General features: G+C 36.0%; 1 protein-coding gene across 1 annotated transcript; it reads right to left on the bottom strand.

Annotated features, from left to right (window-relative positions):
* Window positions 1-13: 13 nt before the first annotated feature.
* TERB2 (telomere repeat binding bouquet formation protein 2) lies at window positions 14-21695 on the bottom strand. Its single transcript, XM_039250057.1, has 7 exons — window positions 21611-21695; window positions 21415-21496; window positions 20487-20626; window positions 17265-17326; window positions 12881-12966; window positions 5279-5367; window positions 14-171 (listed from the first exon to the last, which is right to left on the bottom strand). The coding sequence occupies exons 1-7, from the start codon at window positions 21672-21674 to the stop codon at window positions 29-31; spliced, it is 666 nt and encodes a 221-aa protein (XP_039105988.1). The 5' UTR covers window positions 21675-21695; the 3' UTR covers window positions 14-28.
* Window positions 21696-26698: the final 5003 nt, after the last annotated feature.

The following is a 26698-nucleotide window of genomic DNA, read 5'->3' as shown; positions in this document are numbered from 1 at the left end:
AAATAACTAGATATAAGTATAATTTAGTTTAATATTTTCTCTTCAATTTGCTTTTTATAGCTGACATGTTAATTTCATTTTGAACATGGTATGCCAAATATCCTGAGCTTCCAGGAATAAAGTCATGTAGCTCCCCAAGGAATTTCTTCATGGCATCAATTGATATATAACCTACAAAATTAAATATATATACAATTAAAACATCATATCATCATACTATTTGTTTTTCAATGTCTTTGATTTATTAGAATTAAGATTTCTAAAGAATGTTTTTGGAAAGAAGTAAAAAGAAAAAATAATACCAGTGAGAAGATTCTCCATGAAACTTGATAATCATTAGGGAACACCCTTCTTCCCAACTCCCCACTCTGCCCAACCTTCTGTTTCCTTTTAAAACACAAATATTTCTGGGTGTCTGGGTGGTTCAATCAGTTAAGTGTACAACTTCAGCTCAGGTCATGATTTCGCAGTTTGTGGACTTGAGCCCCGCACTGGGCTCTTTGCTGACAGCTCAGAGTCTGGAGCCTGCTTTGGATTCTGCCTCTCCCTCTTTCTCTGCCCCTCCCCTGCTCACACTCTGTCTCTCTGTGTCCCTCAAAAATGAATAAATGTAAAAATAATTAAAAATAAATAAATCAAACACAAAGTTTGATTACCCACTTTGACTACTGAGAGTGTAATGTTCAGGTTGGGAATAAAACATAAAGTACTTAGACCAAAATAACTGGGAAAAGTGTAATCACTTAGAACTATCTATCCAACTAGCTACTAACCGCATCAACAGCTCATCTTACCAGCAGAGCAGGGAACACTTTCCCTGCATGGCTAACACTGGGACAACATTTTTAAATAAGAAATTAAGAAAAGCCAGTATTACTGCTTAGTCAACAAGGGTTTGGGTGTAATTTTGATGTCATTAATAATCTGAAATTGATAAGAGTATCAAAAAAAACACACCTAGAATGTAGAGAGCTTAAGGACTCAATAACTTTAAGTCATATTACCTTGATAGCAACTTCTTATCTGAGTAATTATATTTTATGTGTGATGTGTTTGTAGTTTACATTAAAACTGAAACCTAATTCAAAAGTAAATACTGTATAAGAAAAACTCTGGTAGAGCTCAAAGATGATTGATTTTAGAATACCACCATCAACATGTGGTACATGTGCATATAATTTGATTGCTTCTAATAATAAATAATAAATTCACAGCTAATAAATTAGCTATGAATTCAATAATATAAAACTGAGTAGTGTCTTTAAAGATATTTTAATCATAATCATTTACTTCAGAAAATCTCGAAGCTCTATTACTATACTCTATATGGTTCATAATCTTTGCCTAATGACTAGGTTTCTGTGTAAAATAAACTAGTGCAGAAAAATATTAACATTTAGTTAACTGCACATATACACAGTATGTGAAGTTTCTAAAGATATGTATGAGTTTTAAAAATAATTATTACATTAGTAAAAATATTCCTGTAATTATAAGGAAATTTATGCATTAGAAATAGATTATTGTAGCAGTTTTGAAGTAGTTAGGTCTTTAGGCTGAAGTCAACTGACACTCAATGTATACTAGCTTAGACAAAAAGGGAGTCTACTAAAAAGACATTGCCATTGCCAACCAAGGAAGGCAGACATATTGCTGACACTCACAAGTAACTAGCTCTCATTGCTGTCTCTCACTGGTATCCAGTTTTTCTCTACACGTTAATTTCATTTTCCTTTCTTGAGGCAAGTTGGCTTTAGTAGAAAATATGGGTCCCCACTGCTTCCAAGTTTTCTTAGAGCTATAGTCACCTGAATGAGAATGATTTGACTGGCTGCATTTCATGTCAAAAAATCTAGAGAAAGAGCTCTGACTGGCCCAACTCAAATCAGGTAATCATTCCCAAAGCAAATGTTAGAAGTGAGGAACCAGCTCATGTTTTAGAAAATAGTTTCTGTGTAACCCAGATGAACTGGGGGGAAGAAAAGAGAGTTCCTAGGAAAAGTATTCTTGGTGGAGGATTCCATAAGTGTCTGTGGTAACCAGCCTCCTAAATGGCCCTAAATGATCCCTATCTGTTAGTGTTCACAAATTTGTGTAGTCTCTGGAAGGAGACTCTATTTGGGTTGGTCTCTATGACCAACAGCATATGGCAGAAGTGATGGTATGAATAGGACATAGAAAACACAGTGGCTTCTGTCTTGGGTAGGCTCTTTTTCCCTTTTGTAGTTCTCACTCTGAGGAAAGCAAACTACCGTGTTGTCAACAGCCCTATGGATAGGCCCACTTGATGAGGAGTTTGCCTTGGGCTAAAAACCGGCAAAGACTCAAGCCTGTCAACAACCACATGAGTGAGTTTTGAAATATATTTCCCAATTCTAGTTATTTGGAGTAACTGTAGGCTGGTTAACATACTTGACTGCAACCTTGTGAAAGACTCTTGCAACAGAAATATCTAAGATGCTCCTGGATTCCTGGCTCTCAGAAACTACCAAGTAACGTTCATTGTTTTAAACTGCTAACTTTCGGACAAATTTGTTACACAGTAATAGATAACTAACACAGTACCTATTATAGGTTCCCAAACTTTTAATTATCAGAAGGTTTTGGTTTGAAATTTTTTGCCTGCAAGATATTTACAATTTTTTTCGATTAATCATACATACAGCTATCAATCAGAACTTCTTATCATAGGTGATAACCAGTGATATCAGAACAAAATGATTAATTCCAGTCGAAAGCAAAAACCAATTTAAAAACAGGCCAAAAAAATTCTCTTGATATTTTATAGGACATTTGGCACTATCTGAAGATATTTTTGGTTATCACAACTTGGGGCCACTGGGTTCTAGGGCATAGGTCCAATTTGTATTTTCTGCAAAGTAACATGTCCTATTTTAAGAGATCTAACATTCATTGAACTGAACCCAACCCATTTTGAGGAAGAGACAATTAAGTTATAGTCACAGAAATTAACTACCACTGCCTAAATTAGGACTGTCACTCACTACATTCCAACAAGAAGTTATTCTTTCCTGTACAAGCAGATAGGTATGATTTTTAAAAAGGAAGTACTTGGGGCACCTGGGTGGCTCAGTCGGTTAAGCGTCTGACTTCAGCTCAGGTCATGATCTCATAGTTCATGGGTTCGAGCCCGGCATTGGGCTCTGTGCTGACAGCTAGCTCAGAGCCGGGAGCCTGTTTCAGATTCTGTGTCTCTGTCTGTCTCTGACCCTCCCCTGTTCATGCTATCACTCTCTCAGAAATAAATAAAACAAAAAAAAAAATTGTTAAGGGAAGTACTTGTCATTTTACATCAGAATTAAAGACAAATGAATTATCTCTAAAAATTGAAACTTTCTTCCAAGAAAGTGCTATAAAATTTTAATGTAGGGGCACTTGGATGGCTCAGTTGGAAGAGCATGTGACTCTTGATCTTGGGATCATGAATTTGAGCCCCATGTTGGGTATAAAGATTACTTTAAATAAATAAATTATTTAATTAAAAAATAAAATTTTGATGTGGAAATTTAAAGAAAGAATATTACTAATAAGCAAATTAAAAACTCAGAAAATTTTACTATGGCTCTACCAATAAAATAACAAAAGACTATCACAAGTTAAATTTTACTTTAAGAACTCTGACTAATGATTACTTTCATTTTTTATTATTTTATTATTTTATTTTAATTTTTTATTTGAGAGAGAGAGAGAGAGTTGGGGAGAGGGCCAGAGGGAGGAGAGAGAGAGAGAGAATCCTGAGCAGATGCTACACTCAGAGCGCATAGCCTGACAAAGCGCTCAATCCCACGACCCTGGGATCACAGCCTGAGCCGAAATCAAGAGTCAGATACTCAACTGACTGAGCCACCCAGGCACCCTGACTAATGATTATTTCTACAGTTCTTTTTCAGTGTGTTTTCAATATAACACTATCTTGTCTTTTGAATAGTCAGACAGCAGTGAAACATAGAGCAGCATTGTTACATGTCCAAATCTAAGCATTTGTCTTTATTGTATGGCTGATTTTAACATTTATCATTGATTTTTAAAAACATGTTATCAAATATTTGTTAAGTCCAAATGAACATGAGATATTTAGTATCTGGTGATAGAGCTGCCTGAAAAAAAATCAGTACCAGTAATATGCCACAACCATGGTTTAAGGGGTACTTACATTTTATCTGAATATTTAGGCATAGGGATAAGTCAGGGCAGCAGTCACTACTCCCAAAACTATAACTTAAGTACTTCTACACAGCTCATTGTCCTTTGCAGTCCACGCTTGCTCCTAAACGCCCCAGAACTGACTTCTCCACTGTCAAAGCGGGGTGGCAGTTTTCTTTGCTGTTCCTAAGATTCAGTCTCAACCTACACATTAAAAGTTCTTTTTTAAACTGCTTTTCTAAAGGCTAATTTATTAGTCAGATGAACAGAAGGAAAAAAAATAATGAAACAAATGGCTAAACAAAATAGAAAGAAGGAATAATATTATGAGAGAAGACATTTAGGAATTAGTGCACTAGTTGCAAGAGGTAGTTTTGACATTGGTAAAGAATGTGTGAGAAAAATACAAACTATTTTTAAAATGAAATTTCAAAAACCTATATTTCTAAAGTTGCTGTGTTTTAAAGACAATTTTTTCAAAAGCCTTAATTAAAAAAAAAAAAAAAGATCAATGACCCTACTGAATACTACCCAAAGTATCTAACTATCCACCTCACTCAGCACTATCCTAATCCCAAAGGCCACTTTGGGTTCTCTTGGTTCCATCCTCTCACGTCAACCTTAGGAAGCTGCCTTTTCTTTATGTCGGACACTAGAAAAGCCAGAGTCCATGGACACCTGAGAACCTCTCTAAATTATATGTAAAATTTGTGTGCTGTGTTTGTGTGTGTGTGTATGCTAGGGAAAGGGGTCTATGTTTTATCAGACTCTCAAAGGAAACTATGATTACAGTGGTCCATATAATTTATCTTCCAAATTGAGATGCCTGAGAGTAAAAAACTGATGCCAGGACAACAGGCACAAACTGGGACTGTCTTGTGTAAACGGGGATGTATATTCACAATACCAATAGACCAGTGTTTTAACAGAAAATATGAGGTCTATCCTTGGGTCAATTCTACACATTTATTCAATGTAAATTATATCTCCTCTATTAGTATGTGTAACAAAAGGGATTCTCCTTGCTAGGCTAGTACAACAACAGCTTTATTGCACAAAATATTTTGTTGTTTCTTCCCTACTTGGGTTTTCTCTAAATATTATTTTAAATCACCTGTTACCATGTTGTTCACTGGATAATTCTGAAGAGGGAAGTACATCTGTTTTTCCATAACTGGAGTCCTTATAGAATGCTTTTCTCTGCTATAGAATGAAACATACAGAAAGTCATATTATATTCGTTTTTTTCCTGAAAAATTATTTGAAGCAATATGTAATCTATTTGCGCTTTTTCTTTATTTTCTAAAGTTTATTTATTTTGAGAGAGAGAGAGTGAGTGAGTGCAAGGGAGGTAGCAGAGAGAGAGGGAGAGAGAAAATCCCAAGCAGGCTCTGCACTGTCAGCAAGGAGCCTGATGCGGGACTCAAACCCATGAACCGTGAGATCATGACCTAAGCCAAAATCAAGAGTCAAATGATCAACAGACTGAGCTGCCCAGGCACCCCAATAATCTATTTGCTCTTGATCAGACTTCAGTTTTATTGGGTGAAAATGTTAAATGTGACCTTTTGTGCTTCTAAGTAATATAAGGGCCCATACAGATATTTTCAGTTTTCATGGCCACTTGACAAAACCTATTTTTTATGTAGAGGTCTAAGTCTTTTTTTCAATGTTCTTAAAAGCATAATAATTCAATAATACTTTATAATTAGATAAAATACATATATACATATGTAATCTTAAATATGCCAAAAGAAAGCAGAGTGGGTTCTATTTTAAATAATCATAGCATTTCTGTTATTCAGTGTTTAAATAAATGAAACTCTGTTAACTAGTACTTCAACACTTTAATAAATTAAAAATGATATCTGGGAAAATCATGAAGTACACTAAGATTCTCAAGTAACTTCTTAGTTAAAAAGAAAAAAAGTTAAATTATTCTGAGTGTGGTTGTATAGTATATTTAATTATATTCTAACTTCTAAGAGCTAAGTAGTTTTCAACTAAAAGATATTACTTTTTTAACTATGCCAAATAACAATGCTTGCTATATTTAGATTGCATATAATGAGTAGATAACACAATTATGAAAACAAAAACCTCAAGAATTAAAAATTAGGATCATCCTTAATTTAGTATTTTCCTTTAAAAATCTAAAATTACAGTTAGTAATAGTAAAAGTTTAATTTTTCAATTCATTTAAAAATTAAATTTCATCTGAACTCCTCATGTTCTTTTTTTTGTCTGGTTGGTTCATATGAACTCTTCTAAAAGAAACTACAGCCCACTTAGGATAAGATCCTTCAAATAAAGCAAAACAGTATTCCCAAAAGAATCAGAGATTAAAAAAGGATAACCCTTATTATTATTTATCAAGGCTCTAAAATTTTTGGCTAGGCAATGAGATGGAGGAGAGGGAAAGAAATGGAAGATATATCTACTAAAAAGGAAGAAGCAGTCTTTCAGGTGAACAAATTATATGATTGTGTACCCTAAAAAGCCAAGAGAATCAACTGAAATATTTCTAGACTCTTAAAGATTCCAAGTGGGTAGTTATAAACAAATACTGCCAAATCGATAACTTTCCTGTATAATAGTAGTAACTAACAAAAAATAAAATGAAAAAAAACCTGATCCAATCCACAGCAGCAACAAAATTCATAAAAATCTAAAATAACCATAACAAGAAATAGGTGATTCTATATGTAGAAAATAGGAAATTTTACTGATATATAGAAAAGAAAAATAGGGGCGCCTGGGTGGCTCAGTTGGCTAAGTGTCCGACTTTGGCTCAGGTCATGATCTCCCGAGCTCTGCATTGGACTCTATGCTGACAGCTAGGAGCATGGAGCCTGCTTCAGATTCTGTGTCTCCCGCTCTCTCTGCCCCTCCCCTGCTCATGCTCTGTCTCTCTCTGTCAAAAGTAAATAAACATTTAAAAAATGTTTTTCAAAGAAAAGAAAAATAAGGAAAAACAGAAAACATTCTCCTGGATAGGAATATTGAAAACTATAAAGACATCAATTCTTCAGTAGTTCTCAAATTTAAGTTTAACACAATTCTCAATAAAATCACAAAGGGATTTTAGAGGTTAAGAAAAAATAATTCTAAAATTTACCTTAACAACAACAAAGTAGGAAATCTAATTGGAGACAGGCCAAATTTATAATAGAATGAAAAAAAAGTACCTAGCAATAATCTTAAAAGACATATAAGATTTATATGAAGAAAATATGAAAATGTTCCTTAAGGGCCACAAAAGAAAATTTAAACAAGTGGGGGAAAAATTCCATTTTCTCAGATAGGAAGATTTTTTATCAAAGATAGTCTCCCAAAGTTAATCTATAAATATTTTTTGTAATGTCACTAAAAATAGTAATTTTTAAAAATATTAATAAGGTAGCTTCTAAAATTCAAATAGAAAAATATACCAGAAAGAATAGCTAAGCATTAGTTAAAAACTAAGTAAGTCCAAATAAACTATGGATTTAATTAATTATAAAAATAAAATATGGAGGAGGGCACTGGTGGGGATGAGCACTGGGTGTTATATGGAACCAACTTGACAATAAATTATTTAAAAACAAAACAAAAAATAAAATAAAACAAAAATAAAAGTCTTCTTGAAAATAGCTAAGAAAATTTGAAAGAGAGTGAAGAAGAGAAACTAGCACTAGAAAATAAATCATATTATAAGCAACTAAAACAGAGTGGTGCTGTTGTATGACAAATGAATGGAATATAAAAATATAAAATCCAAAAATAGACCCAAATATTTACAGGGATCTAACCTATAATAAAGGTGAGGGTAAAAATGAATTATGTAATGAATTGCCACAAGTAGGGGAGCTATCAGCAGGAAAAAAGAAAAAGAAAGTACATCCCCACCTCACATCTTATGTCAAGATATATTCCAAGTGTGTCACAGATTTAAATTGGAAGATAAAGACATTAAGAAGAAACCATAGCAAAAAATAATGATGATAATAATCTTAAGAGTAGGATGAGTTTCTGAAGTACAATACAAAACCCAGAAAGCTACAAGAAAATGTTAATAAGCATGAACGTATACAGTAAAACATTTCTGCATGACAAAAACCTAACTTGTTTTAATGTTTATTTTTGAGAGAGAGAGCAGAAGAGAGGCAGAGAGAGAGAGAAGGAGACGGAAGATAGAAAGCAGGCCCTGTGCTGACAGCAGAGATCCCGGTGCGGGGCTTGAATCAACACACCATGAGATTGTGACCTGGGCCGAAGTTGGATGCTTAACCAATTAAACCACCCAGGCACCCTCAAAACTTAACATTTTAAAATGTTTTTTTACATTTTTTTTTATTTTTGAGAGAGAGAGAGAGAGAGAGTGAGCAGTGGAGGGTCAGAGAGAGAGACACAGAATCTGAAGACAGGCTCCAGGCTCTGAGCTGTCAGCACAGAGCCCAACGCCGGGCTCAAACCCACAAAGCGTAAGATCATGACCTGAGCTGAAGCCAGACACTCAACCGACTGAGCCACACAGGCACCCCAGAACTTAACATTTTTAAAGTCAAAAGACAGGGAAGCCTGGGTGACTTAGTTGTTTAAGTGTCCAGCTCTTGGTTTTAGCTCAGGTCATGATCTCACAGCTTTGTGGGTTCTAGCCTCAAGTTGGGCTCTGTGCTGACTGTGTGGAGCCTGCTTGGGATTCTCGCTCTCCGTCTGTCTCTACCCCTTCCCCACTTGCACTCTGTCTCTCTGAAATAAATAGATAAAAAAAACAAAGTCAAAAGACAATAGGCTAAGAATTAATTGTAATTTATTTCACAAAGAAGTAATTCTTCTAAAAGGTAAAGGGTTGTTATCAAAAAATAAAAATAAAAACAGAACTCAGTCAATAGGAAAATGTGCAAAGGATATGAACTAACAGCTCACAGAAAAGGAGATGCAAGTGATTCTCAAACATCTGAAGACACTCAGCCTCATTCATAATAATAGTAATTCAAACAAAACAGGAGTGAGATACCATTTTATACCTACTAGATTGGCAAAGACCAAAATATATGATAGCACACTGTATTGGAGAAGGTGCAGGTGAAAGAAGGGTGACTAACTATCCCAGTTTACTCTGGATTGAGGGGATGCTCAGGACACAGAGCTTTTCAGTGTTAAAACCAAGACAGTCCTTAGCAAACCTGGTTGTTTGTTCACCCTACCTGGAAAAGGCACTTTTATATACAACCAGCAGGAGCATAAATTGGTTTAGTCTATATGGAGAGCAATTTGATAAGACCTATAAAGGATACAAATCTTCATGCCTTTTGACCTAGCAATTCGCCTTCTAAGAATTACCCTATGGATACTTGCACACATACAAAATGACATTATATGATCATTCACTGAAGCACCGTTTTCAACAGCAAACTAGAAATGACTTAACAGTGCATTGAAATAAGGGACCAGTTCAATAAATTATGGTAAATCCATACCATGGAACACTATACAGCACAAATATAAACAAGCTCTTTATGTAATAATATGGAATGATTTCCAAGGTAAAGATTATTGAGTGAAAAAAGGCAAGGGACTGAACAGTGCTTATAATCTATCACTATTTGTGAGAAAAAGGAGAAATGAAAATATTTACACTAATTTGCTAGTACACGCACATACAAGAAACTGATAATATTGGTTGCTTCTGAGATGGCAAATGGCTTGCTAGGGACCAGTATTTTCATAGTGTCCCCTTTTGTATGTATTGGATTTTGATCATTAAAAATTGAAAATAGAGTAATACGTAGGCATGAAGAACTGAGGAAAATATTTTTAAAAGGAGAATATAATCCCGTTTCGGAGTTGCCTTGTTAGGTATTAAGACACATAAATAAAATTAAGACAAAAAAATAAAGACACATATATAATTTAAAATAATATTATACTGATAGAGAAATAAATCTACAGATTAATTGAATAAAACAGTCTAAAAATAGATCACCATATATGTAAAAACAACCTATGACAAAGGGAAATTACCTATCAGTTGGAAATAGATTTATTGTTCAAAAAAAGTGGAAATTTCTTATTTGTAAAACAAAATCAATTTAGATCTCCTATTACCATACACCAAAATAAATATCCTCAGAATTTAAAACTGATTTTATCTCTGAATGGGCAAGAACTTTTCCAAACATAAAAGGAACAGAAGAAATTTTAAAGGAAAAATGATCAGTTTAATGATGCAAAAATTTAAGTTTGTATCTCTAAAATAGTATAAACCAGACAACAAACTGAGGAAATAATGTGACAAGCTGGCAAAAGGATACTATAGCTATTATACAAAATTGTCAGACAAGTTGGTTAAAAAAAAAAACAAAGAGACACCCCCCATACACACAAAAGGGAGAAAGAATAAAAACTAACCACAGAGAAGGACATATAAAATACTAATAAACAAATTCAAAAATGTTCAAAGCTATTAATAATTTTAAAAAATGCAAATTAAAACAAGATGCATTTGTATAAAACTAGCAAGAAATGTACTAATGTTGGTTGTAATTATCTCCAAGGGTTGTTTATAATTTAAATTTTCTTTATTTTATTTTCTATTTTGACAAATCACTTGCATTAAGTTTATAACAGAATAATTAAATTCATGCAATTTTCAGAAGATTTGGGGAACATACTGATAAGTGAAAATAGCATAGTGATTATGAGTTTGGATTCTGGATCAGCTAGACTTAGCTTCAAATTCAGTTTCACTATGTAAGTAATGTTGGGTGACCTTTAGCTCTCTGAACCTGTTTCCTCAATTGTGAAGTGAGGCTAATAGTATTTATCTTTAATATATTAGTATTTATCTCATAACCTTATAAGGGTTATGAGAATCAAATGAACTGATTAGCTCACAAGTGTCTTGTATTTAGCAAGTGTTTAATAACAGGTTCATCACTTAGTGTTCAATATCACTAGTAGTATACCAACAAAATAAATGCTGAGTAGGTTCAAAGTATATTTTTATCTGTGTTCACACTGCACCCTCTAGTGGTTCCATAAAGAAAAGGCTCTAGGTTGGATACCTACCTAAGGTATCTATTCATATCCTTTGTCTATTGTTATTGTTATTGGATTGGACAGATTTTCCCCAGATTTGTAAGCCTCCTTTGTATCTTAAAGAAACTAGTTTTTGTCAGATTTTTTTTTCCAGTTTATATTTTTCTTTTAACTCGGTTTATAGTATTTTTATTGCCACATACAAGTTTAAAATATCTGTGGTGGTCATACTTAGTCTTTTCCTTTATGGCTTCTGTGTTTTGCAGGACAACCATTTCTCAAGGAATTTATGCATTTGATATCTTTTCTAGTCAAGTCACTGGGAGTTACTTTTTATTTTCTATTTCTCAGCCTTCTCACAAGGTCACTTAGGATAACTATTCTTCCTCTATTAATCACTTAACAATGTCTTCATGGTCTTACCTCCTCTATTTTTCTGCCTTTCTTTACCAGTTTCTTATCTCAAAGAGCATAACAAGTAAACTCACAGGAGTGCTAAACACAGACATCCCAAGACTTAAAATATTGATTCTCAAAACTTATGTAGTAGAATTTCTAGAAGTCATAGGACCATGAAACAATGGTTTACTAAACTTAATTAAATATACAACTTTGTGTAAATTATAACAAATGAAATATAAGGTACAAAAGGTATAAGAAAAAATTAAGGAAGAAAAACTTAAAATTGAAAAAACTATATAAAGTAAACCCATTAATTTTATGATGAAGAAAGATAGCTACTGTTGGATCATTTTTATTTCAGCAACTAAATACCAGACCTTTGAAAAGCCAGTACTCCCTATGAGTATTTGAAAGCCATGGAACTGGAAAATACGGAATTAGGACTAGATAGTGAAAAAGATTGAAACAAAGGGGGCCTCTCATAGATTGTCTCTGATACAATGACAAGTCCATGATTGTGTCTTTTTAATTTCTTAAACCAAAGTGACCACATTACAATTTAGAAAGGGGGAGATCATTTTGAACATCCAATCCTAATAAAATTAATGCTAATATTTAGTATATTTCCTTATTTAAAAGTAAGGGGCGCCTGGGTGGCTCAGTCGGTTAAGCGTCCGACTTCCGCTTGGGTCATGATCGCGCGGTTTGTGGGTTCAAGCCCCACATTGGGCTCTGTGCTGACAGCTAGCTCAGAGCCTGGAGCCTGTTTTGGATTCTGTGTGTGTGTCTCTCTCTCTGACCCTCCCCTGCTCTCTCTCTCTCTCATAAATTTAAAAAATACTTAAAAAGTAATATAACAGTATTCATACATAAATTGTTGTTTCTTTTCTGCAAGGATAGTCTAGCATAGTGGTTGGCTCTAGAATTAGACTGACCCAGTCTCAAATCCAATTCTCCCCACTGAATAATGAAAGTTTGTATGGTTTTGGGGAAATTAATCTAACTGTAAAGCATCGGTTAAGCATCTGACTTCGGCTCAAGTCATGACCTCCCAGATCGTGGGTCTGAGCCCCATACTAGGCTCTGTGCTAACAGCTCAGAGCCTGGAGCCTGCTTCAGATCTGCATCTCCCTCTCTCTCTGCCCCTCCCCCACAGTGATCTGTTTCTGTCTCTCAAAACTAAACGTTAAAAAAAATTAAGAGACAGTGAAAATTAAATGAGATAAACACAGCCAGTACTCAAAGATGCCTACATTGAATTGCATATCAATGAAGTAGATGAATTCAATACCTTTTGGATAGTTCTTTTTTGTGATCTGTTGCTAGTTCGTTGCTTTCCTTATGGGCCTTTATTTCCTTTGGTGTTACTTCATCTTGCTGTGGATAGCAAAAGAAAACACATTTTTAAAACTCATATCAATGATCCAATCAAATGTTTTTTCAGAAAGTAAAACAGTAAATTAGCAATATATTTCAAGAGTCATAAAAATATCCAAACACTTAGGTACATTCAATCTAGTTTGGTGGCAAAAACTCATTACAAAATATCGTACACATACACAATTATACTATTTGTTTTTAGGGATATGTAATGAAGACCAAAATTGTTAAAATATCAGCCATGGTTGTATTAGATAGTAAAATTTTGACTAATTTTATTCTCTCAGCAATTTTTGAAATTTTCCCTAATTTGGCCATATTACTTTTTAGGGTTTAAACAATAAAGAGGGGCACCTGGGTGGCTCATACGGTTAAGAGTCAGATTCTTGATTTCAGCTCAGACTGTGAGTTTGAGCCTCACTCTGGGCCCTGCACTAACAGTGCAGAGCATGCATGGGATTCTGTTTCTCTCTCTCTCTTCCTACCCACCACCACACATGCTCACTCACTCTCTCTCTCTCTCTCTCTCTCTCTCTCTCTCTCTCAAAAATAAATAAATATTTAAAAGATAAGGAAACAAAAATTTATTAATTTAAACTTGAAATTCTTGACTTGAAGATTCCTAGGCTTCCTATAAATTATAGATCAAAAATATGAAGTAAGCTGAACAAATTATGTTTCCCCTTCAGACGAGATCAGGCACGTTCAGGGTAGTTTGGCCGTAGACTATATTTCCCCTTCAAAATTAAAATGGAGTATTCAGCTATTGAGTTATGAAAGAATTAAACATGTATTAAGCTTTTCAAAAAGATTATGTGAAAGTGACTCAGATATTGGTACCTATCACATAATTAATATATTTGCTTAATATGCCATTAGGAAATTTCTATGTTTAGGTCACAAATCCACTCCAAATAATAAGATAACATTCCCCAAATTACTTACCAGATTTATGCTTGTTGTTGCCATTTGATGAAGTACCTTCTACCTATATATTCTATGGTCACTTTATTATAATTGCCTAATATTCAATATGAATCAATATTTTGAAAGAACAAAGTCACTTATCATAAAATCACATAACTTCTAGTGCCAGTCATCAATACAGGCATGTTCTACTAATTTTTTCATAGAAAAAATATTGGATTGGGTTGGAGCTGAGAAAATTTGGTTCCATTTTGCTAATACCTAGTATGTGAACTAAAACAGGGTTTTACCTTTTCTTTACCTCAAGTGTCTCGTTTCTAAAACTGAATAATTAAATTAATGAGCTTTAAAGCTTTTTAGCTCTGAAGTTCTGGCTTACTCAATAATAACTATCAAATAACAGCCATTCCATCACCACTTGCATCCCTGAAAACACTATGACAAGACAAGGATTGGATATTTTTGTCTTAGTACAACATAGCCAAAGCTACCAAAGTAACTATCATTTTCAGATGATGACCGCTTGGGGTAAAAACAAATTAATAAAAGGAATACTAAACATATACGTTAGTTGATTTGCTTCAGAAATATAAAGATTTTTTTAAAATTCCAAACACTGAAAAGTTAAATAATACAGTAAGTACTATATATCTTTCACCTAGATTCACAAAGTGTTAACATTTATTCTGTTTAGTTTTTTTTTGGGGGGGGGCGCTGAGAGAGAGAGTAATCAGGAGAGGGGCAGAGAGAGAGGGAGACAGAATCTGAAGTAGGCTCCAGGCTCTGAGGTGTCAGCACAGAGCCCAACATGGGGCTTGAACCTACGAACTGTGAGATCATGACCTGAACCAAACTTGGACGCTTAACCAACTGAGCCACACAGGCTCCCCCCACTTTTTAAAAAAATTTTAATGTTTATTTATTTTTTTTGAGAGAGAGAGAGAAAGCATTAACATTTTCATCACTCTGCATGCCTTCTCTCATTTTTTATTTTTGCTGGACCATTTGACAATACTTACAGATATTATGGCATATCACTCCTTAATCTTTAGCGTGCATTTTCTTTTTTTATGTTTATTTATTTTTTGAGAGAGAGGGAGCACAAGCATGGGAGAGGCAGAAAGAAGGGGACAGGACTGAAGGATCGAAAGCAGGCTGTGCTGATAGAGTGAGCAGGGCTTGAACTTATGAACTGTGAGTTCATGAGCTGAGCCAAAGTCTGACAACTGAGCTACCCAGGTACTCCTAGCTTGCCTTGTCTTTAAAAAGCATTCTTTTATTTTTATAATACCACCATCACAATTAAGAAAATTAATATTAATTCAATATCACCTCTTAGTTCATATTTAAATTTTCCAGATTGTTCTCAAAATGTCCTTTTTACTTTTTATTTTTAAAGTACCCAGAGTCAGGGGTGCCTGGGTGGCTCAGTTAGTTAAGCTTACAATTCTAGATTTCAGCTCAGGTCATGATCTCAAGGTTCATCAGTTGGAGCCCTGAGTCACACTCTATACTAACAGTGCAAAGGCTGCTTGGATTCTCTCTTTCCCTCTCCCTCTGCTCCTCCCTGGCTCATGTTCACTCTCTCTCAAAATAAATAAATAAACATTTATTTTAAAAAATATCCAAGGAGCACCTGGGTGGCTCATTCGGTTGGATATCTGACTTCAGCTCAGGTCATGGTCTCCCAGTTTGTGAGTTTGAGCCCCGCATCAGACTCTGTGCTGACAGCTCAGAGCCTGGAGCCTGCTTTGGACTCTGTGTCTCCCTCTTTCCCTGCTCCTTCCCTGTTCATGATCTTTCTCTCAAAAATAAATAAACATTAAAAATTGTTTTTTAAAAATCCAGAATGCAATCAAGGTTTAACATCACATTTGGTTGTTATATCTCTTGATCTAGAACAGTGTTCCTGCTTTTTTATTTTTTATGACATTGTTTTAAAGAGTCGAAGCCAGTTAGTTATTTTGTGATATGTCTCACATTCGGGAATTCTCTTGAGTGTTTACTCATCATGAGATTAGGGTTAATTAGGTTAAACATTTTGAATAAGAACACTATATAGAGAATATTATATACTTTATTATATCACATCAAGCTGAACATATGAGAGGTTACGGTGATGCTAAATTTGACCAGTTGGTTAAGATGGTGTCTGCCAGATCTCTCCATTGTGAAAGCATATCACTTACCTGCGTAACTAGTAAGTTATCTGTGGAGTGATAATTTGAGATCACGGTTTTAACATCCATTAATGACATGGCCTAAATCAATTATTTTATTGGGGGTGGTAAAATGGGGGATTTTCTATTCCACCAATGTTTAAAATTTTAAGTTTTATTTACTTATTTTTTTGAGAGAGACAGATAGTACAAGCAAAGGAGGGGCAAAGGAAGAGGGAGAGAGAGACTCTCAAACAGACTCTGTGATGCCAGCATGGAGCCAGACATGAGGCTTGAACCCATGAACTGTGAGACCATGACCTGAACCAAAACCAACAGTCAGACGTTCAACCAACTGAGCCACCCAGGTACCCCTATATTTATTAGTTGCTATTTTATAAGGAAAGTTTCCCTTATCCCATGTTTCCTTTCCTCCCTTCTATCACTCATTTCTGCCTTTCTTTTTTCCTTTTCCCACCTCCTTTCCTCTCCTCCTTCTGTTCTTTTTTTTCCTTTCCTTATTCCTTTAGAGCATCATTACTGATCATGGATTCTTTTAAATTTGATTCATTACTGTCATTCTTTTTGATGTCCAAATTATCTCAGATTTGGCTACTGCATAAAGACTTTGAAGTAAGTCAAAAGCATAGGCAAATGTGAAGCAGAATACCAAAGCTATAAAACAGTCCATTTTCAGTATTGTACACATTTATTGAGGGGTGTTATGGAAAGTATTCAGCAAATGACACAACAGAGGGATTAGTAAATCAGAATCTATGCTGGCAGTAAGGGTGCCTAGCTGGCTCAGTCAGTGGAGTGTGCCACTCTTGATCTTGGGGTTGGGAGTTCAAGCCCTGTGTTGGCTGTAGAGATTATTTAAAAAAATAAACTCTTAAAAAAAAAGGAATCTATCCTGGCTATAAAAAACTGGGTAAATACTGTGCTCCTACTACTCCCTTAATAGTAGGGATAGAAGCACATTTTCAAGTTTTTTACATGAATAATTCAACAAAAATATCTCAATTTCATCAATGTAATAGTGTAAAAACAATGTCAGACTAGATTATGTTCAATAAAAGCATGTCTTTTAAATTCCATAATCTGGGTCATTGGTGTTAATATGTCACAAGTAAATATTTTTAAGATTACATCGCTTTGAAAAAATTTTCAATCTACAGATTCTAACCAAATACCTTAATTTAGTCTTACCTTTTCTATCAGAAAATGTTCATCTTGTTCCCAAATAAAATTACCAAGTTTTCTTCTTATTTCTGTGGTAAGAAAAACAAATCCAATACTATTTTTTAAGTAAGTTTGTACAATTTTCTGAAGTTTACTTGAAGTCTGAAATTTCTAAGCTAGAAATTTCACTTGCATCAAACTTACCTAAAATAGCTGTTTAAAATGCAGATTCCTATTGAATCAGATGATTGAGGAGGAGCTCAGGAATTTGCATTTCTAACAAACTCCCCAGATAATTCCAAAGCATTATAAGAATCATTATTGTAAACTTTTTCTGCTGGAGTATATGTCTTTATTAGATATCTGTATTTTTAGGCCAACCATTAATAAAGAAGGCAATCTTCAGTCAAAATAAAAGGTATAAAATTCCTAAATTTGTAGAGTAGAGGTACTCAAGAATTCAATAATTTGGTAAAAGAGGAGTGGAAGAGAAACATGTCTAGTGGGCATAGTAGTACAAGAATTCTAACAATGCTCAGTATGTCAAGGGACTAGGTCATCATTCTTTTGTGTGTGTGTGTGTGTATGTGTGTTTTAAAAGTTTATTTATCGGGGCGCCTGGGTGGCTCAGTCGGTTAAGCCTCTGACTTGTCTCAGGTCATGACCTCACAGTTCCTGGGTTCAAGCCCCGTGTTGGTTCTGTGCTGACAGCCAGCTCAGAGCCTGGAGCCTGTTTCAGATTCTGTGTCTCCCTCTCTCTCTGGCCCTCCCCTGCTCATGCTGTCTCTCTCTCTCTCTCTCTCTCTCTCAGAAATAAATAAAACATTAAAAAATTTTTTTAAATAAATAAAAGTTTATTTTGAGGGAGGAAGGGGCAGAGAGAGAGGAAGAGAGAGAGAATCCCAAGTAGGCTCTGCACTGTCAATCCAGAGCCTGGCACGAGGCTTGATCCCAGTTTATAGGATCAAAACTGTGAGATCATGAGGTGAGTCAAAGTCAAGAGTTGGACGCTTAAATGACTGAGCCACCCAAGTGCCCCTAGGTCATCATTTTTCATGATCTCAAAAGTTTCCATGGTAGCCCACTTGAGGACAAATCGGTAACATGTTGTCCAATATAGTAGCTATTGTACCGGCTATATATGGGTACCATATTGAAATGTGTGGCTAATCTAAATTGAGATGTACTATGAATATAAAATAAACTCTGGATTTCAAAGATTTAGCACCAAAAAAAGAATGTAAATATCTCAGTAATTTTTATATTGGTTATATATTGAAATGATAATGTTTTAGACACATTAGGTTAAATAAATATATTCTTAAAATTAATTTCACTTATATATTTCATCTATTTTTATTCATTGATTTCTTATCTAGAAATCAGCATTTTCTTAACCAGAAAACTTAAAATCAGTATGTGGCTCACATTTGCATCTCACACTTCTAGACAATACTGGTCTAGGTAGATATAATGTATACTTTTAATTCTTAAAAAGGAGCATGTTTTCATTGAAAACAGATTTTCTTTAATTTAAATACATTTTAATATAAGATGCTAAACTCAATTTAAAACCAGGTCAGATGTCTGTTCTATAATAAGTCCCTTGAAGGTGGGTATTTACTGATTGGCACAGATTTTGAATAAATTAGTTCCCTATCCAATCATTAATTTATTTGTATAACTACTTGGAACAATTTATTGTTATAACCAGCTCTTGCAAGGACATCAACTGTGGAAGGAATCCAATCTTCGGGGTTTCTAAAGCTTTCCTATAGAAATCTTTTCAAGTTTTTGTTTGTGTTTGTTTTTTGTTTTAAATTGTCTGTTCACTGGGACTTTGTTCTAGCTTCAGTCTGTCTTTCTAAGGACAGACACACATATATCAAGAATTGGGTAATAATGCAAGACCTAAAATGGAATATTTAAAGTTAGCCCACAAAAGATAGGGAAATGGTGTTCCAAGCAGAGAAAACTAATTTTTTTAATGTTTTATTTATTTATGAGAGCGAGAGAGACAGCATGAGCAGGGAAGGGTAAGAGAGCAGAGGAGATACAGAATCGGAAGCAGGCTGCAGGCTCTGAGCTAGCCGTCAGCACAGAGCCCATCAGCACAGAGCCGAATGCAGGGCTTGAACCCATGAACTGTGTGATCATGACCTGAACCAAAGTCGGATACTTAACTGACTGAGCCACCCAGATGCCCCCAAGCAGGGAAAACTAAAAGTGCCAATCTCAAAAGCAGTTTGTTTATTTATTTATTTACTTATTTACTGTTTTATTTATTTCTGAGAAAGAGAGAAAGAGACAGCTTGAGCAGGGGAGGGTCATAGAGAGGGAGACACAGAATCTGAAGCAGGTTCCAGGCTCTGAGCTAGCTATCAGCATAGAGCCCGATGCGGGGCTCGAATGCACAAACCATGAGATCATGGCCTGAGCCAAAGTCTGACGCTTAACTGACTGAGCCACCCAGGCACTCCAGAAGCAGTTTATTAACTTGCCCTTTATAGGACTGCTGAAATAATTAATGTGAAAGTACTTTTAAAAGTATAAAGAACTGGGGCACCTGGGTGGCTCAGTCGGTTAAGTGTCCATCTCTTGGTTTCGGTTCAGATCCTGATCTCGTGGTTCATGAGTTGGAACCCTGCATCTGGCTCTGCACTGGCAATGCGGAACTTGCTTGGGGTTCTCTCTCTCTTCCTTTCTCTCTGACCCTCCCCCACTAGTCCTATCACTCTCTCTCAAATAAATGAAGTTAAAAAAATTAAAAATATAAAGAACAATAAAACAGATCGGTTTATTGTTAGAATGAATCTTAAAACTTCAGAATAATAATGGAGAGATTCAAAACAAGCAAACATTTTTTAAATGCTCACACATCAGTCTATTTAATATATTATTTCATTTTATCCTCAAAACAACTTGCTGAAGTTCACAAAACTGGTTACGTATTGGATCCTAGCTGGTGAGCACTGTGAAGGAAGACCTGCCTTTTGTCTTATTCTCCACTGAATCCTCAGCATCTGGGTTGAAACCTGACATACAGTAGTTTAGCAAATGCGTGAATGAACAATAAAACAAACGAAGCTAGAATATACACCCAAGGAAATGTGATCCCAAGTCCATGCTTCTCCACTTACATTAAATGATACAAAACACAAAAATCTCTGTCTGAGAACAAAGATCAGTAAAGTTGGGTGACCTAGCTGGATTTGGCTAACAGAGATTGGATGAATGACCTTTGCTAACCTTTTTGCAGGCATGCAGGAGGCAGAATGAAATGGCCTAAAGCCACCGAGTTTTTTAATTCAGCATTAGCTACTGCAGAGAGATAGTAGGCATGAAAAACTGTAGCATTATCTTCTATGTAATCAAGGCTCTGATATATTCTAGGAGAAAGAAAGGGAAATATTTTAGGTTATAAAATAAAGAAGAATGTATTCAACCTTTCAAAAGAAAGAATAAATGAGGGAAGAAAGTAGGCATAGTTATCTGTAGGCAATCAGGATACCGGGGAATAAGAGAGTGGGGAGGAGGGCAGCCAGGGTGGTGACCAGACCTCTGCTTTGTAAACATAACGGAACAGCAATGGGGGGGGGGGGGCGGGGGGAGTCGTAGGTGGGCAGATTGAGGGCAGAGCAACCTGTCTGAAGGCCACTGTTATACTCCGTGCCAGAGGTAATGAGGGTGCGTGCGAAGTTAGTAGCAGTGAGAACCAAGAACATTTACAGGGGTACGTGACCCATGTACCGTGGTGATTGGCCACCGACTGATTAATGGGGGTGGGGCTGTTATTTCCAAGAAACCCCTGTGGTTTTAAGTTTGAGGGCATAGGACTTGGTGCAGGTGTTAGGGGGACAATCAGGAGATTTGGTTTAAACATATTGAATACGATGATGATGGGTCTTCAAGGCACCACGTAGACTTGTGGGAAAGACAGCTTAGAAACGCAACTGGAGCTCGGCATACTCGTGAACCACGTAGGAGGCCATGTTGGTGTGGCAGAAAGGAGAAGGGAAAGGTCATTTATATTCCTCCCCGCTTCCCATCTAGGGCTGAAAACCTGCTCGGTTCCAGTCTATCCCTGTTATCAATATTTATTAGGGGGCTGCAACTTCCAACTCCAGCTCCTGCGTCATCATGACCCAAGAGGCACTGCCAGGTGGCCTTCAGGTACCTCAGCGTGTCTGGGTGGGAGGCATCACAGCTGAACAAGAAGTCGGCGGCCCTTGGGTCACTGATGGAGCCCCCTTCGGCCACTGTGGAGGTAAGAGCACAAGGTGAGCCTAGCAAGTACCCTGGGACCAAAGCACCGGAGCGGTAAGGGATGCTCTGTTCAACACCTGACCCACCGCTTCCACCCAGCTGCCTACCCCAGAACTGCCTCAGTTCTTGGCCGACGCTGCTGCAGAACCAACCCCGCTGCCCTTGAAACATGGCGTCCGGCTGCTTTCCGGGACGAGGGGGATGGGGCCGTAGCGGAGATAGCTGATTGGTCCGAGGTGCGAAGCCAAGCTCAATGATTGGTTCTCATAGAAATGGGCGGGAAAAGCCAGAGGCAAGAGTGTGAGGAGTCCGGTCGCTACCGGAGAGCTGGCAAACTCTGGGGTTGCGGAGACACCGCTCAGCTTTCGCCTGATGTTGCGGAGACCGTTTTGTCATGTTGGTGAGTTTTAAACCCTCAGTACTCAAGTTATTGTGCTATTGTTACAGGCACGGGCATCAAGTATTTTACACCAAGACTCATTTTATCATTTAATTTCTAAATATTTCAATAGGCATCTCTAAAAGATAAGGAGTTGCAAAAGAGCAAAACCACAATACCATTATCACACTTAAAAATAATTCTTTAATTGTCACATTTCACCAGTGCTGAAATTTCCGGTTTTTTCAAAACTATGTTTTTCTTTTACAGTTTGCACCACCACCACCGCCCTTCAACCCCTTGCATCAGTTTTGATAAGCTCTATTTTTCTGGTATTGGGTCCATTAAATCTAAACTTTCAAAAGTATTTATATAAAGCACATAAAACATTTTATTATATATTGTAATGTCTGGGGGCTCAGTAACAATGGTTCCTTATTCATTTCTGTTGTTAGCTGTTTGCGCCTTTTTATTTCTTAGTCTCACCAGAATTTTGTCAATATATTAGCCTTTTCAAAGAACAGACTTGTGGCTCTTTGTTGATACTCTTTTATGCATTTCTTCTCTATGTCATTAATTTCTGTTCTTATAATCTCCTTGGTTTTCAATTACTGTTCTATTAATTTCTTGAAAGAGATGAGTGATTTTCATTCTTAATTTCCTAATATGTGCAGATAAGGCTATAAATTTCCTTAAAACTGTGTGTCACAGTTTTAAAGGTTTCATTTTTTATTATTGTTCAATTAAAAATATTTTCAGGCTTCTAATATGAGTTATCTGATGCATGGGTTATTTAAAATACTTTAAAGTTTCCAAACACATGATTATTTAGTTAGTTATTGTTAATGATTTCTGGTTTAAATGCATTAAGATCAAAGAATATGGCCTATATGCTTATAATCCTTTAAAATTTATTGAAATTTCCCTTATGTATGGTTGGCGTTATGTGTGTGTGTTTGCAAAAAATATTCCACAGCTGTTGGATATTCTGAGAGTTGGATACAGCATTCTGCTTATGTTCATTGGGTCAAGTTTGTTTATCATATTGTCAGATTTTTCTATCAGTTACTAAAAGGAGCATATTAAAATCTCCTGTGTGGATTTATGGATTTCTTGTTAATTTTTCTTTATATATATTGAAATCATGTTGTTAGGCACATGTTAACGTATACTTGTTACATTATAGTTGACTGAACTATTAAGCACTTAAATAGGAAAGGCAAAACTTTTTAAAACATATGAATAAAACAGGGGAGAATACCTCTTGGGCCTCTGAGTAGAGAATAACTTTTTTTGAGAATAATTTTTTAATAGACACAAGTATTAACCATTAGAAGATATTTGCAGTATGAATAACCAACAAAGGATGGGTATCTAGAACACATACGTAACCCTATGAGTCAATAAAAGATGAACAGCACAATGGAAAATATGGGCAAACAACTGAATAGACATTTCATAGAAGAAACTTAAGTGGCCAATAAACGTAGAAAAAGATACTCAACCACAGGGGTAATTAGGGAAATGCAAACTAAAACTACAAGATACCATTATGTACCCACTTTCCTGATAAAAATTGAATGAGCAAAGACATATATTAATGCCCACTTCAAGTGGGAATGTAAATTGGCACAGTCACTTTGACCAATAATTCAGCATTACCTACTTGAAGATGTGCATCCCCTATGTGCTAGCATTTTTTGGATATATACGTAGAGAAACTTTTGTTGCTGTTCACCAGTATACTTTGTACAATAATATTTATGGCAACATTGTTACTGAAGTAACAGCAACAATGGAAAACAAAACTATGGGGCTAATTACTCGCAAACCATGAGATATGACCTGAGCCAAAGTCGGACACTCAACCGACTGAACTATCCAGGTACCCCCCATGAATTTTTCTAAATAAAGATGAAAAAGTTTCTTTAGTTCAGTGGTTCTTCACCCTACTTGAACATTAAAATAACCTGAGAGCATTTATTTTTTATTCACATTTTTAAAAGATTTTATCTTTAAGTAATCTCTATACCCAACATGGGTCTTGAATTTAAAACCCTGAGATCAAGAGTCACACACTCCACTGAGTGAGTCAGCCAGGTGCCCTTCATCTGAGAGCTTTTTGAACTATAAATGCCCAGACCCCACCTGTTAGAGATTTTTATTTAATTGGTTTTAGGTGGCATCCCAGCATCTGAATTGAAGTCTCATTAGATGAACCTGTTTTCCTTTTATGCTTCCTTTTATTTTTTTATTGAAAAATTTTTTAATGTTTTATTTATTTCTGAGAGAGAGACAGCATGAGCAGGGGAGGGTCAGAGAGAGAAGGAGACACAGAATCTGAAACAGGCTCCAGGCTCTGAGCTAGCTGTCAGCGCAGAGCCCGATGCAGGGCTCGAACCCATGAACCGTGAGATCATGACATGAGCCAAAGTCGGACGCTCAACTGACTGAGAAACCCAGGCGCCCCTATGCTTTCCTTTAAAAAAAAAAAAAAATTTCAAGTTAGTTAACGTACAGTATAGTCTTAGCTTCAGGAACAGAACCCAGTGATTTAATTCTTAGTATGACACCCGGTGCTCATCCCTCCTTAATGCCCATCACCCATTTAAACCATCCCCCTACTCACCTCCCCTCTATCAACCCTCAGTTTGTTCTCTGTATTGAGTCTCTTACAGTTTGCACACCCCTTTCTGTTTTTATCTTATTTTTCCTTCCCTTCCTTTATGTTCATCTGTTGATTTCTCAGATTACACATATGAAATCATATGATATTGGTCTTTCTCTGGCTATTTTGCTTACCATAATACCCTCTGTTTCCATCCATGTTGTTGCAAATGGCAAAATTTCATTCTTTTTATCTCTGAGTACTATTCAATTGTGTGTGTGTGTGTATTTATCACATCTTTATCCATTCATCAGTTGAGGGACATTTGAGCCCTTTCCATAATTTAGCTATTGTTGATAGTGCTGCTATAAACATTGAGGTGCATGCTTCAAAAATATTTAGTGAGGTTTCAGGCACTAAACAAGTCCTTATTACATTCTAATTGAAGTGATTTATTTTTTTAAAGTAATTTCTTGAAAGTAACCATAATAATGTCATGACTGTTTACCCAATTCAGCAGCTATAATATATGTGTATTGTAGGGGCGCCTGGGTGGCTTAGTCAGTTAAGCGTCCGACTTTCGCTTAGGTCATGATCTCGCGGTTCGTGGGTTCGAGCCCCGCGTCGGGCTCTGTGCTGACTGCCAGCTCAGAGCCTGGAGCCTGTTTCAGTCTGTGACTCCCTCTCTCTCTGACCCTCCCCTGCTCACGCTGTCTCTCTCTCTCTCTCCTAGAAATAAATAAAAATATTAAAAAATATATATATATGTGTGTGTATTGTATATGTATATGCCAACACTGCAGGAATCATACCTGTGGCATGTATGATAGATAAGACAGGGGGTTTTTACCCTGCCAAAGAGCTGTGCTAATTGTAATTTTAAAGGGCCAGTACTGCAGGTCCTAAATAATCCCCCTCTCCCCACCCTTCCACCAAAAACCCTGTCAAATATAAGGAAGCCCAGTTAGATGGGATTTCAAAGGAAAAGAAGGGGTGGTTCATCGAGAGTACTGCTGAGATAAACAAGGCTAAGAACTTTAGACTTAGAAGGAACACACTGGAAATGAATATATTAGTGAGAATAAGATAAAAATTATTGATATTTAAAGTATAGGCTAGAATGATGAGGGGAGCCTGGGTGGCTCAGTCATTTGAACGTTCAGCTTTTAATTTTGGCTCTGGTCATGATCTCATGGTTTGTGGGATCGAACCCTGCATTGGGATCCATGCTATTAATGCAGAGCCTGCTTGGGATCCTTTCTCTCCTCTCTTTCGGCCCTTGCCCCACTTACTTGCTCTCTCTCAATATAAATAAATAAACATTTTTAAAAAATAATAAATAATAGGCAGGAATGATGAAAAGGACATGGACAAAAGTAGACTGAAATATTTAAATGTTTTTGAATACAGAAGAACAAGTACTCCTGTAGACAGATTAAAGCAAGAAAAAGAGAACAAGAGAGTCAGGTTCACTGGAATAGAAACTATCTTGAGAGAATTCAAAACAAGATTATAAACTAGCCCAGACTGTTTCCTCTTTTTTCTATAAATCTCTGGAGCATTTTTTTATAATTAAAAAAAATTATTTATTTTTTGAGAAAGTGAGAGAGAGACAGAACTCAAGCAGGAGAGGGGCAGAGAGAGAGGGAGACACAGAATCTGAAGCAGGCTCCAGGCTCTGAGTCGTCACCACAGAGCCCGACACAGCACTCGAGCCCAGAGTGTGAGATCATGACCTGAGCCGAAGTCGGACACTCAACTGACTGAGCCACCCAAGTGTCCCTGGAGAATTTTTTTTAAATTACACTAACAAGAAAATATATAGAAAATATAGAAAATAACTATATTGCAATTTTTACATTAAAAGATAATTAAATAGGAAGAAGAGTACACATCTAAAAATTTATCTATTAAGAGTCTTGTGCTGAGATTAATGACAGCATAATTGAATTTCTGGGCACGTTTGAAAAGGGTTCCCAAGCATCAAAACTCAAGTTGCAATTTGCTCCAGTAACAATAGTATGATGATCATTCTTGTGAAGAGTGGCTCCTGTGTCATAGAAGACCCTAGAGAATTAGGATGACATCTTGAAAAGCTCCAAGGAAATCCACTTAAGACCCTGAGAATGAAATTTAGTTTGTGAATCTTTTCTTCATTATTCCAGAGTTCCCCAAAAATTGGGAAGAGAAACCAGTGAGACTGGTAAA

Source organism: Hyaena hyaena, unplaced genomic scaffold, assembly GCF_003009895.1.
Source record: "Hyaena hyaena isolate Hyena2069 unplaced genomic scaffold, ASM300989v1 scaffold_361, whole genome shotgun sequence".
In the NCBI taxonomy this organism is placed as follows: Eukaryota; Metazoa; Chordata; class Mammalia; order Carnivora; family Hyaenidae; genus Hyaena; species Hyaena hyaena.
This window is presented reverse-complemented; position numbering and strand designations above follow the sequence as displayed.